We start from the raw sequence: 11,605 nt of genomic DNA, 5'->3' as shown, positions 1-11,605 counted from the left end.
CGGGGGGGGCAGGCGGAAGAGCCCACTCTGCCGGGGAGGCCACGCCCACCCCGTTACGGACCCGGTGGCGCGCGGTGGGCGGGGCATCCGCGATAGGCAGGAGGGGAAGCCAATCGTCGCGGCGGCTGGGGCGGGGCAGCCGGAAGCGCTTGCAGGCGGAAGTGCGGCGGGGGCGCGGGGGCGGTGCCGCGCCTGAGCCGGGCCGGGCCGGGCCAGGGCAGCGCCGGGCGCCCCGCGGCACCGTAAGGGCGGGCCGAGGTGGTGTGCGGGCGGCTCCGCCGGTGATGCGCGCCCCGAGGCTGCTGCCGGGCCCGGCGCCGGCGCGCTGAGGCGCCGCGGGCCCTGGGGGGCGTTCGGGGTTTGTGTGTGTGTGTGGGGAGGGGGTGCCGGTGCCGGTGCCGGTGCCGGTGCCGGTGTGGCTGGTGTGTCCAGCGTGTCCGGTGTGTCCGGCGTGTCCGCGGCCATGCCGTGCACCTGCGGGAACTGGCGGCGGTGGATCCGGCCGCTGGTGGTGCTGCTGTACATCGTGGGGCTGCTGGTGGTCGTGCCGCTCTGCGTCTGGGAGCTGCAGAAGCTGGAGGTGAGGGACGGAGCGCCGGTGGGGGGGGGGTCGGGTCTTTCGGCCCGGTCCCACCCGCACGGCCGCTGCGGGGGGGCTTCGGTGCTCTGAGGCAGCCGGCAGCACCCTTGGGCCCCGGGTAGAGAGCCCAGGAGGCAAAGAGCAGCCGGAGAAGTTCCGCTGCGCTGCTGTGTGCGGTCGCGGTGCCGGTAACGCACGAACGAAGAGAGGTGGAACCGGGCAGGATTTCGTTCTCCTTCCGGTTCAGTAATAATCAGTGTTCAAACGGTTGATACGGTGCTGAAGAAACTGCAGTCAGGCTCTGTAGAAGCAGGGCTGGAGCTCTGCCGCTGCCCTGCCCACAGCTTTTCACACTTGGTAGAAATACCGGCATTCGTGACCGGGTATTTCAGGTAATTCTGACTGCCAGGGAGAATTGAGGTAGTAGAGCAGCTTCTCTTTCAGGCTGGTCGTACCGTAGTATGTCATAACAGTAGCATATGAATTACACGTGACAGCATTACTTTTCTAGCAAAAAGTAAAATTTTAACCTTAAATACATGTTGTCGCGTTTCATACACACTTTTACCACTGGTATACCATGGTATAGCTTTAATGACAGTAAAATCGGGTTTGAGTGTATTTTAAATTTCCGATTTTGCAAACCTTGTTCTGATGCCTTTGTATGTTCAGCCCAATGGATATTTATATCAAAGCGGTATCCAAAACGTCAAAATCACTAAATCTGATACTGGTAGACAAACTACTTGGAAGCAGTCTTTGAACTGGAAGGCAACGGAAGACATGGGATGTTGATGTACAGTAGAGGATCAGAGAAGAAATTCTCAACAAAAAAACCTGTTTGAGAAGTCTTACGCTGTTTCTCAGGTTTTGGTACTCAGGACTATTAATATAGTAGTTTTTCAGAGAGCTTTGGTTTAAAATTGTAGCCCTGTGTTTTAGCAGATGTTATATATACATGCATATCTATTTCAGAGGGCTAAATGAAACTAGCTGATTACTAGTTGGAACTTGATTTTAAAGCTAAAAATACCTTAAATCCACAAGCTTTCAGAAACTTTATAATGCAGCACTGAACTGAGACAAGTTCCATACCTAAAGCAAGGAATCCCTTGTGGCTTTCAGTGAATTAAATACTGAGCATTACTATGCTTTTGTAGAACACTTGTGTTTATTGATGATGGTTTTGTTCAGTTCTGCAAGATTTCTCATATTTTTCTTTGGAGTTTTACTCTAAGCCATGTCAACGGATTGCAAGGGAGACTTTGGGATTTTGTGTATTTGAAAAAGAGAGTTAGAAAAACTAAACTTAATATTGGGATATGTACTTAATGGCCATCTTCAAACTTAATTCACAGTGGAAAAAAAAAAGATAAATTCTTTTTCTTGCTATACTGGTTCAACTTTAAAGTATGAGTACTGAAACTTTGATCTTGTGTTCTTCTTTTTCTTTGGAAGGTTGGAATTCATACCAAGGCATGGTTTATCGCTGGGATATTTCTGCTAATGACTATACCAATATCTCTCTGGGGAATACTACAACACTTAGTCCACTATACGCAACCTGAATTACAGAAACCAATAATAAGGTAACATTTCGTATTTTACCTGTGCTATAAATGTTGAATTTAACTCAGACTACAAATACCTCTAGTAATATTAAATGTTCTTTTGTTATTGTAACAGGATTCTATGGATGGTGCCGATTTACAGTTTAGACAGTGTAAGTGTTCTCTTCCTGTTAACAGCTCAATAAAATTCTGTTTGCTGTGGGAGTGAGGGAAAACACTGTCACAGTGAGCAGAAACTGTGCTGCATGGAGAGTTGTAGTCCTAGAAACTTCTGGGCATTCCTATTTATGGAGCACGTCAGAAGCATAGTTCTAGAGATGTTGCATTCTTCTCGTGGAGCTTGTGGGATCGCTTTTGCTAACCCTTCTTAACCCAGTCCTCGAGTATCCTTTACGACAGATGTGGAAAGGGGTACAACAAGGTCCTTCCATCTTCAGTAACAGCTGAACTGGAAACCAGACTGATCCAAGTGCTGTCTCAAAATTCAGTGCCTTACCTTTCTGTCCCAAGTTAGACTTGGTGCTAAAATTCTCTCTTTGTGCTTCAGGGGGCAAAGGGTGAGATCCCACAAAAAATTACTTCTGAATACTTTTATGTGATAGAATCTATTGGTCATACCAGATATGGTTCATGTAAATACATCACCTGTGGAGATGATTTCAGCCAGAGCTAAGCAACATTCTAAATCTGTGGACTGTACAGGATGTGTGTTTAGATTTTGTCATCACCTCCTGACACTGCAATTACTTCTGTTTCCCCTATAAAAGACAGCTTTTGAGGAACTTTTCCTTTGATTTTTCTCCCATCTCTTGAGTATTTATGAAGTGTCACCCTTATGTATGTTTGGTTTCGGTTGGTGTTTTTTTTTGTTTTTTGAAGACTAGGATTTTAGAGTATCTAAGAATGAAGGAGAGTGGGGAAGAAAACAACATTATCTGTTTCCTATGGGGAATATCAACTGCCTCAGGTTGATATTTCAAGTACAGAATTTTGCTTTGGAAGAAAATTGCCCACTAATTAAGCGAGCTCTAGCCAGGCATTCAGGGACATTTCTGACATGCTGAAATCTTTCCCCAGACTCCTGGATCTTATGGCCTTTGCTGCATATATGGTATCCTCCTAGAGTGCTTAATCTGTGCTGAAAATAAAGTCCTCTTCTCAGATTCAGTTTACTAGCTGCAGTAGTACATCTTCCACATAGCTGTTGCAGCATCTGTGTCTCTAGTGTTTGTTAACTGTGATGAGGATGTGAAGCATCTTCCTGTAGTTCTAATAAGAATGTCAGAGAAACCACAACATTTGTTCTACTACAACCTAGGAAAACAAAGTAAACTCAAAAGACCCGCCTCTAAAGTTGAAACTCCCTCTCTCCCAAGAAAACCCCAAACCTAAAAAAAATCCTGTAAGACGGGTTGCACTGGACAGTGCAACAGCAGTGTGATACTCGGAAATAAAAATTGAAAGCTCGGAGAGCTGATCCATAATCCCAGTTTTGCAAAAAACACACTTTTCTGTCTGAAATTTTGGTTTAGAGGGATGACTACCACTTTAAGGCTAATCTGCTGCTTGCTTCTGTATTTTACAAACATGCCAGAACAAACATTTACACAGTAGATACCAAAATAAATCGACTTTATACTGAGGGACTAAAAACTTAGTTCTCAAACCCATCTTGACAATGAATATGTGAATTCCAGGAAACCGTTCTATCCTGTCTCTTCCTAAGAGGAGTAGGTAATGTGTAGGGAACCATCTCCTCAGTTATGTTTAAATGGAAGGCTGAATTGTGTGCTCAGAGACACGGAGCATCTCTTGCGCAGTGCTTTAAGCACGCTTCTGTTTGAAGCAGCAGAGATGCAATCTGAAGTTCTACTTGTATTTTTACAGAACGTTATTTTCTAGCTGTAGCATCGCACTCCTGTTAGCCAAATGCTTCAAGCCCTGTTTAATTAGTGCCTGCTCTCTAATGAAGTACTGCTCACTGGACTAGCCAGCCAGTGTTGTCATTGGAATCACTGTTGTCTTTCTTGCATGTAACCTCTTGTGTACCTCTCTCCTTACAGTGGATAGCTTTGAAATACCCCAACATTGCAATATATGTGGATACATGTCGAGAATGCTATGAAGCTTATGTCATCTATAATTTTATGGTTTTTCTTTCAAATTATCTAACCAACCGGTATCCAAACCTCGTATTAATAATAGAAGCAAAAGATCAGCAGAGACATCTGCCACCTCTATGTTGTTGTCCGTCGTGGGCTATGGGAGAGTGAGTATATGATGATATCTTAAAATTTTAAGCTGTGTAATCAGATATAAATGGGGTTTTTTTTCATATTTAGTAGTATAACTGTTGTTGCTTGTCAGAGTCAGTTTATGGTTTGCACACGTTTTGTTTATCGACTATGAACTCCTACTGAAAGCAGCTGTGAACATGTTTTCTAGCTGTAAAATGTCCTATAAATGGTGCTTAGTTACAAACATGCATTGACGCAGGTGGTGCTGAAGGAAACTTCCTTGGCTTTGAAAAACATTGGAAAATGTCTCCTTGAATTTGCTTCCTTTGCTATTGTGTAATATTTGCCAAAAAACCTCATGTAGAATTGCTGGTAGACCAGATAGCCTATTGCTTTTACTTCCACAGGTGAAGGACGAAAGGCAATAAGCCCCTGAACTGTTTGTTTCTGCATGCTTAATCTGATAAGCATCTCTCTCTTAAGAGATTTTGATAAAGCTGTTTAAAATGTTAAAGACAAACTATGAATGTAAGTCATTCTTACACATCTTCAAACACAGGGAAAATTGCATTCTCTTTGTTTAGTCCAGCCAGAAGCTTTCCATGGCTAGAAGTAGTGAATCATTGAGTATTTCCTGTTACATATCTAAAAAAGTCTAGGTCTTTTGTGCATTGCATATATACACACTGTATACTGTAGCACCTGAAGTCCTGGAAACAGTAGTTGAAATTACCATGAAATAAAAATTTAGCTTAGTGAAGCTACTGAGAACAGGAAACTTCCCTAAGTGAATTGTCTTTAAATTCTTGTACAATGAATTTTGTGTTTCTCTTGCAGAGTTTTATTATTTAGATGTAAACTGGGGGTTTTGCAGTACACTGTTGTCAGACCATTTACTACCATTATTGCTTTGTAAGTATGCTCCTAAATAATTAATATTGATCTTCAGGATGTAATTTTGAGTTACACTGGAAAGAATTTTCATGCCCTTTGTCTTGAATCAAGACAGTTTGAAAGCAGACTTTTACTAAATGGGTCCTGGCAATTTCAATCAATCTTTGATTGATTTCTTTACAACTTCTCTATAGCAAATTACTATTTGCAGAATTGAAATAATAAATACCTAATGCCTGCTGCTGAAAGTGGTGGGAGAGAACGTGAAGTACTGTTTATGTGGGAAGACATTTTTATGATCTCTTAATCTTTAGAGGTTTTTTTCCTCCTTCTCCCTTTTCTCACTGGCTTCAACAATTGGGTATTTTTAAAGTCAGGTTTCATGTAACTTTTTAAATTTCATTAAGCTTTGCATGTGATGAGCCTGACTGTGTGCCTTCATACATATCATATAACCTGTCATTGTAAAGGAATAGCAGGCAGTTATGGATGTTGATGCTGAAAGATTCATTTCATTAACTTTGTATTGATGGTCATTACTGTTAATTCTGTGGGACTGTGGAATAAATTGCTACTCGCAAAGAATATCCATAGAAATATTTATATTGGCTGTATGTGTTCTAACAGTTAAAAGCAAAACGGCTTAAAAAAAGGATGTTTAATTGTTGAATTCTTTCAACAATGGACTATGTTAAGCCTGCATTCAAACCCTCTTTCTTCTATGGAAAACACAATACGAATGTGCTGTTGGAAACTGATTCTTGTGCAGAACCCACAATGCCCATATTTGAGTATCAGAAGAGTTTTAGGATTCTAACAGTTAATCGATGTAACGAAGACTTAGCACTTCAAGAAAGCAATCTTTTACTATGTAGTGATTAACTCTAAAAATTCTTTCAGAATTTGTGAACTAGTGGGAGTGTATGATGAAGGAAACTTCAGCTTCAACAATGCTTGGACTTACTTGGTTATACTAAACAACATGTCACAGCTAGTGAGTATCAAGAGTACATCTTTCTGCTCTTTTAAGTCATCATATTAGTATCATGTGACTGTTCTGTGTGAACTATTGACAGTAACTGTGTTAATGTCTGGTAATTCTTACGGGAAGAGTATTTCCCACTGTAAATCAAAGTTGCTATCTGTTAAATACTATATATGCGAAATACTAGGAAAACAGATAATCTAAAACTTCTCTTATCTTTACTATGAATCTCCATAAAGCAATAAAGTGTCCCACCTCTCTACCGCAGACTGTTTGACAGGTGAAGTGGTATGGCCCAGGCACGTTAGAGCTGTAGACTCGCAGAAGGGATGACTTCACTCGCCCCCGTAGCTTCCTCCCAGCATGCAAAGAATCAGCAGTGGCTGTGTTAAAAATACCGTGGTACAAAGCTGATGGTAACAATATTGATAGGAGAAACGGCAATGGCGCATGGAGTGCTGAAATTCTGGCCTGCCTAATGCTTGGTCTTGGTTCAGCTGGCAGATGATGTCAGCGTAGGGGTAAGATGTCAACCCCTGGACTTGAAAGTTTTATTTTGGAGGTCAGGGGTTGGATTTAGTGGCTTTCTGGGAATGCAGAGGAATCATTTTCTGCTTCACCCAGGGCACATTACACATGAGCTATTGCCCAGAGCAGCAGCTCTGGCTCCTTGCTGCGTAGCCTTCTAGCCTCCAAGCTGCTCCTCTTGGCGATGGCAGCAGGAGTCAGGACAGCACAACATCTCGTCTGGGAAGGGCGTCCTCCTCCTGCTGCCACCCCTGTGTCTGATGGGTGACTGTTATGGAAGGAGCTGTACCTGCTTTCTGCTGTGACAACAGTCCCAGCAGCAGCATATACTTCTACATGTCCTGGTTGACATCATTGCTTAAAGAAACTTAACGGGAAGAGGCTTGGAGAATGTGCATGCAAAGGCGAGATCAGTTCCTTAGGTTTGGCTGAACATTAGTTTGGTGGCTTGCAGTTGTCATTATTAGGAAAGTTGTTAAGATTTGCAGTGAAGATGCATAGAGGCAACATCTGAGGTGTTCTTAACAGAAGCCTGAAAGAACGTGCTTTTTTTATGCCATTTTCCCAAGAGATGTGCTTGGCATTGAGATTTTATGGGACCTTCCTATGCTTTGCTTTAGTGTGTAGATATATGACTTCAGTCTCCGTCTGCCAATACCACACACTTCAGAAATACAATTTCAGGCCAAAAAAAAAGTCTGCTTTAAAACATTGAGGCAAAGATTCCATAAATCCAGAGCCTCTTTTCTAAAATAGATAGCTTTTTAAGTTTGTATCGTACTGTGATACATTTTTTAACTGAAGAGATGCTGCAAAACAACTCCCTCACAAAACAAACAAGGATTTGAAAGTTTTTCTTCGTTTTATTTTCCTTGTTAGTTTGCTATGTATTGTCTGGTGCTGTTTTATAAAGTACTACGTGAAGAACTGAACCCTATCCAACCTGTTGGCAAGTTCCTTTGTGTGAAGATGGTAGTTTTTGTTTCGTTCTGGTAAGTTAACTATTTACTCATTACTTGCTCTTGGGGTGGATCATGAAAGAGCAAAAAAGGCTGGATTTGTTACTGAGGTTAGAGGCCTCAGAAAATCTACCCATATTCTTAGGGAAGTGCTGTGAGGGGAAAAGGGTACTAGTAAGTTGGACAAAGCAGTCTTGTTCACTTGAAATTATTTTTTAGACTTGCTATTTTGTAAGGTGATTCTCAGGAACATAATTTATTTTAGAATCTTCACTTGCAGCTATTTCAAAAGAAAAAGAATACGATTTTTTAAAATAAAAGTAAAAAAATATTTAAGTTTTTCAAAATAAGTTACTATAAATTACAATTTAAGCATTGCTCACACTTAGCTGCTAATGAGTGAGTGCATTTGACTATCTGGGTGTTAATCTGTGGGCTGTGCTGATGCCCTTGAAAGAGAAGCAACTTGTTCTGTAACTGGAACAACAAACTCTTCTTCGGTTCCATACTCTGTTGGTCTTTAGGACCACAGATGAATGACATCGCTTTTTAAGTCTCCTTTCCTTCTCTTAAAATCTAAATATATAAACAGTAAGTTTTTTTGTAAGATTCTTTGTGTGTACATACATATGAACAGGCCTTGTTTACCAGATTTGCTTGCAGGTTTTTTGGCGCTGCTGTTACAATAATAATAATGGAAAATAATCTTTATAGGCAAGCTGTGCTCATTGCATTGTTGGTGAAAGTTGGTGTTATTTCTGAGAAACACACCTGGGAATGGCAAAGTGTGGAAGCTGTGGCTACAGGCCTACAGGTAGGAGCAGATAATTACTACTGAGGAGGAATGGCTACGTGTAAGATGACATAGCTGATCTCGAGCAAATATTATCACAGTCACTAATTAAGACAGGTTAGAATAGTACTGAATTTGTTGTAAGTTGGGGAAAGTTTCAGCCAGTCACCCGCAGTGAGTTTTATGCTCAACACTTCCATATCCATGTGTTGGGCAGAAGGAATGTGCCCCAGTTAAATACTTCTGTTTGATATCCTTGCATTTCTTCTTGCAAGAATTCATTGTAGAGCTGCTGCTTATGGAATCTCCACTTCCAGCAAGTCAGTCCATCAGGCCAGGACTGATTCCAGTATGTGTGGAGTACCCATGGCTCTCTGAAGCCTACCAAGAATATCCTACCTCTGGTGGAAAAGTAGCTGGTGCCAGTATCCCAAGGCACTTGCAGTCTTTCAGTTGTAGAAGAAACCATTTTTCTCCAGTTATGAATGATTAAGTTAATCTCTCTCTCATTGCAGGATTTTATCATTTGTGTGGAGATGTTCCTGGCTGCTATTGCGCATCACTACAGTTTTTCCTATAAACCTTATGTTCAGGAGGCTGAAGAAGGGTCATGCTTTGACTCTTTTCTTGCAATGTGGGATATTTCTGATATAAGGGCAGATATATCAGAACAGGTTCGAAATGTTGGTAAGTAACAGATTTGTATGATCTGTTCACAGCACAGGCATTTCCAGCTTCATTTTACACTATTATCCATCTCTATAGTACCTTCAGAATGTTCCATACCCAATTAGTGGCAGCTGTATGCCTAGAGGATTTAATGGTTTATCTGGTACTTTGCTCTTTCCAGTGCTCCTGACTGATCTAGAGTCTAGTTTTTAATTTTTCTTTTAAATAAATGGATCTCAGGGTAGGTTTTAGGTGCATTAGGTGGAAGAGAGGGATGTCCCTTTTGGTTCTTTTTTGTTGTTATTTTTTAAATGGAAAGACATCCATTTATTTATTAAACCTAACAATGCCCATGTAAAACTGTCAAAGACTCTAATTTCATGCCTGTTTTAGAGTTGATGTGTTCAAAGACCTTGGTATAGTGCTGGAAGTATTAAAAAGTATTTTCATTTGGCATAATTCTAGGAAGGACAGTTTTGGGCCAGCCAAGGAAAATGTTTTTTGCTGAGGATCATGAACAAAACGAACATACGAGTTTACTGTCTTCATCTACTCAAGACCCAATTTCTGATGCTTCTTCAATGCCATCTTCACCCATGGGTCATTATCAGGGGTTTGGACACACTGTGACACCTCTGACAACACCAACGGCAGCCCCTGCAGTTGATGGTATTTACAACACTTCTGCTATTCGAGATGCTGAGGAGTCACCTGAACTAGAGCACAATTCATCAGAGAAAGCTTTGAATAAAAGTTAGACTCACCTTTTCTTTGAATGTGTCAAGGAGTCTGTTACATACTTGCCACACACGTTCTGTTAACATGTACTATTAGTGATGAAAGTTGAAGAGCGTGGAAAAGCTGCTGCACAGACAGGAAGAGGATATGCCTGTAACTGACATCTGAATTCTGAATCTATAACGGATGTGAGTATCTGTGAGTACCCCACGAATAGAAAACACGCACACTGTAAAGATCTCTGCATATATCTAAGAATCAACTCCTTAAACTGCTAAACACTTACACATCATGTCAAAATTACACTTTTATTAATACAAAAGAAACATTTGAAAAAAATGCTTTTCTAAAGCTGAAGTGTAAGTACTACTAGCAATGGAGAAACTAATTTCAGGAATGTAATTTAAGGAGGGCAGTAGCAAAAATGGTTTGTATTCGCTTTGGTTGTTCTCTTAATGATGATAACTTCCATACCTGTGTTGGATGGAGTGTGGACAAAATGGTAACTTCTGTACAGACGCCATCTTCTTCCCTTTCCAGCCTAGCTAAATAAACCTCCTTCATTAAGATGATTATTACAGAGCATCAGTAAAGAATCTATATGAAGAAAGCATTCCCTACAGCCCTTGCTATACAATTCCATGCCCAGAAAATATGGTTGATCTATCTGTTGTCCTTGTAGCTCATAATTTGTAAGTTTTTTACATTCAGAAGAGACAGCCAGGATGATAGGTTTTGGATGAATACCTTATACTTGACTACTTTTTTCCTGTCCTTCTAAAATAAGAATAATGGTTATTACCTTAAAATACATGGAGGGGGGAAATAAAGGATGTCAAAAAGGAAGTAGAAAACAAAACTGATTTCTTTATTTTGGGCTGCAATAAATTCTTTAACACTTAAAGGTTTTTTTTAAGCTGTTAAAGCAGGGTAGCTTGACAATGTCTCTGTAGTAATTTGTATTCATAAATTTGTGTGTGTGTGTGATTATTGTATTGTGCTTCTGGTATAGCCTGGATGCAAATGTAATAGTTTGGTCGTCGTCCGTCCCCCCCCCCCCCCCCGAAAAGATCTTTGCTAAGGTAAAACTAAGTATCTAGTCTAATACTGGAGTTACTAGCATTAGATTTCAGACCAAGTAGTAGTACAGTTGTACCAAAATACTGCTTTGCAAAAACTGACAAAATCAGAGTGGTATTGTTTCTATCCCATTACCAGATTTTTACTACTATTGCATGTTTGCAATCTGACAAAAACAAAAAAACCCTGGAGCACTGACCGTTTAAGTGACATCTGAAGTTTCTTTTTCAGCATTGTTAGCATTTACAGGATGTTTGATTTCTGGCTGTCATAGTAAATTCATCTTAAGTGCTTTTTTTTTTTGCAGTACTAGTGTGATGTAAATACTGCGCCTTACTCACTAGGCTGCATATTTTATAGTTGACTGTACTTGCTGTATCTGAAGTTAGTGGGAAAGTGCAAATCATAATTTTCAATTTGCCAAGTCATTGCCTTTGTTGTAAATAAGCAATTAAAGACTTTATTTAAACTGTTCACCTTCTTTCAATCTGATTTATAGCTATAGTAATTTAAGTGTGAATGACCCATGAATACAACTGTCCTCTTCACAGAAGGGGAATCCTAAGCATAA

At 40.7% G+C, this 11,605-nt stretch overlaps 1 protein-coding gene across 1 annotated transcript; it reads left to right on the top strand.

The window, feature by feature from the left end:
* Positions 1-255: 255 nt before the first annotated feature.
* On the top strand, positions 256-11,508 carry TMEM184C (transmembrane protein 184C). The gene is made up of 10 exons (XM_074823841.1): positions 256-580; positions 2,039-2,169; positions 2,267-2,303; positions 4,215-4,420; positions 5,226-5,300; positions 6,183-6,276; positions 7,675-7,787; positions 8,469-8,568; positions 9,063-9,234; positions 9,682-11,508. Exons 1-10 carry the CDS (start codon positions 464-466, stop codon positions 9,972-9,974), a joined length of 1,338 nt encoding a protein of 445 aa, XP_074679942.1. The 5' UTR covers positions 256-463; the 3' UTR covers positions 9,975-11,508.
* Positions 11,509-11,605: the final 97 nt, after the last annotated feature.

This window comes from Strix aluco, chromosome 4 (assembly GCF_031877795.1).
Source record: "Strix aluco isolate bStrAlu1 chromosome 4, bStrAlu1.hap1, whole genome shotgun sequence".
NCBI classification, from domain to species: domain Eukaryota; kingdom Metazoa; phylum Chordata; class Aves; order Strigiformes; family Strigidae; genus Strix; species Strix aluco.
Note: the sequence above shows the minus strand (reverse complement) of the source record. Positions and strands in the feature narration are given on the sequence as shown.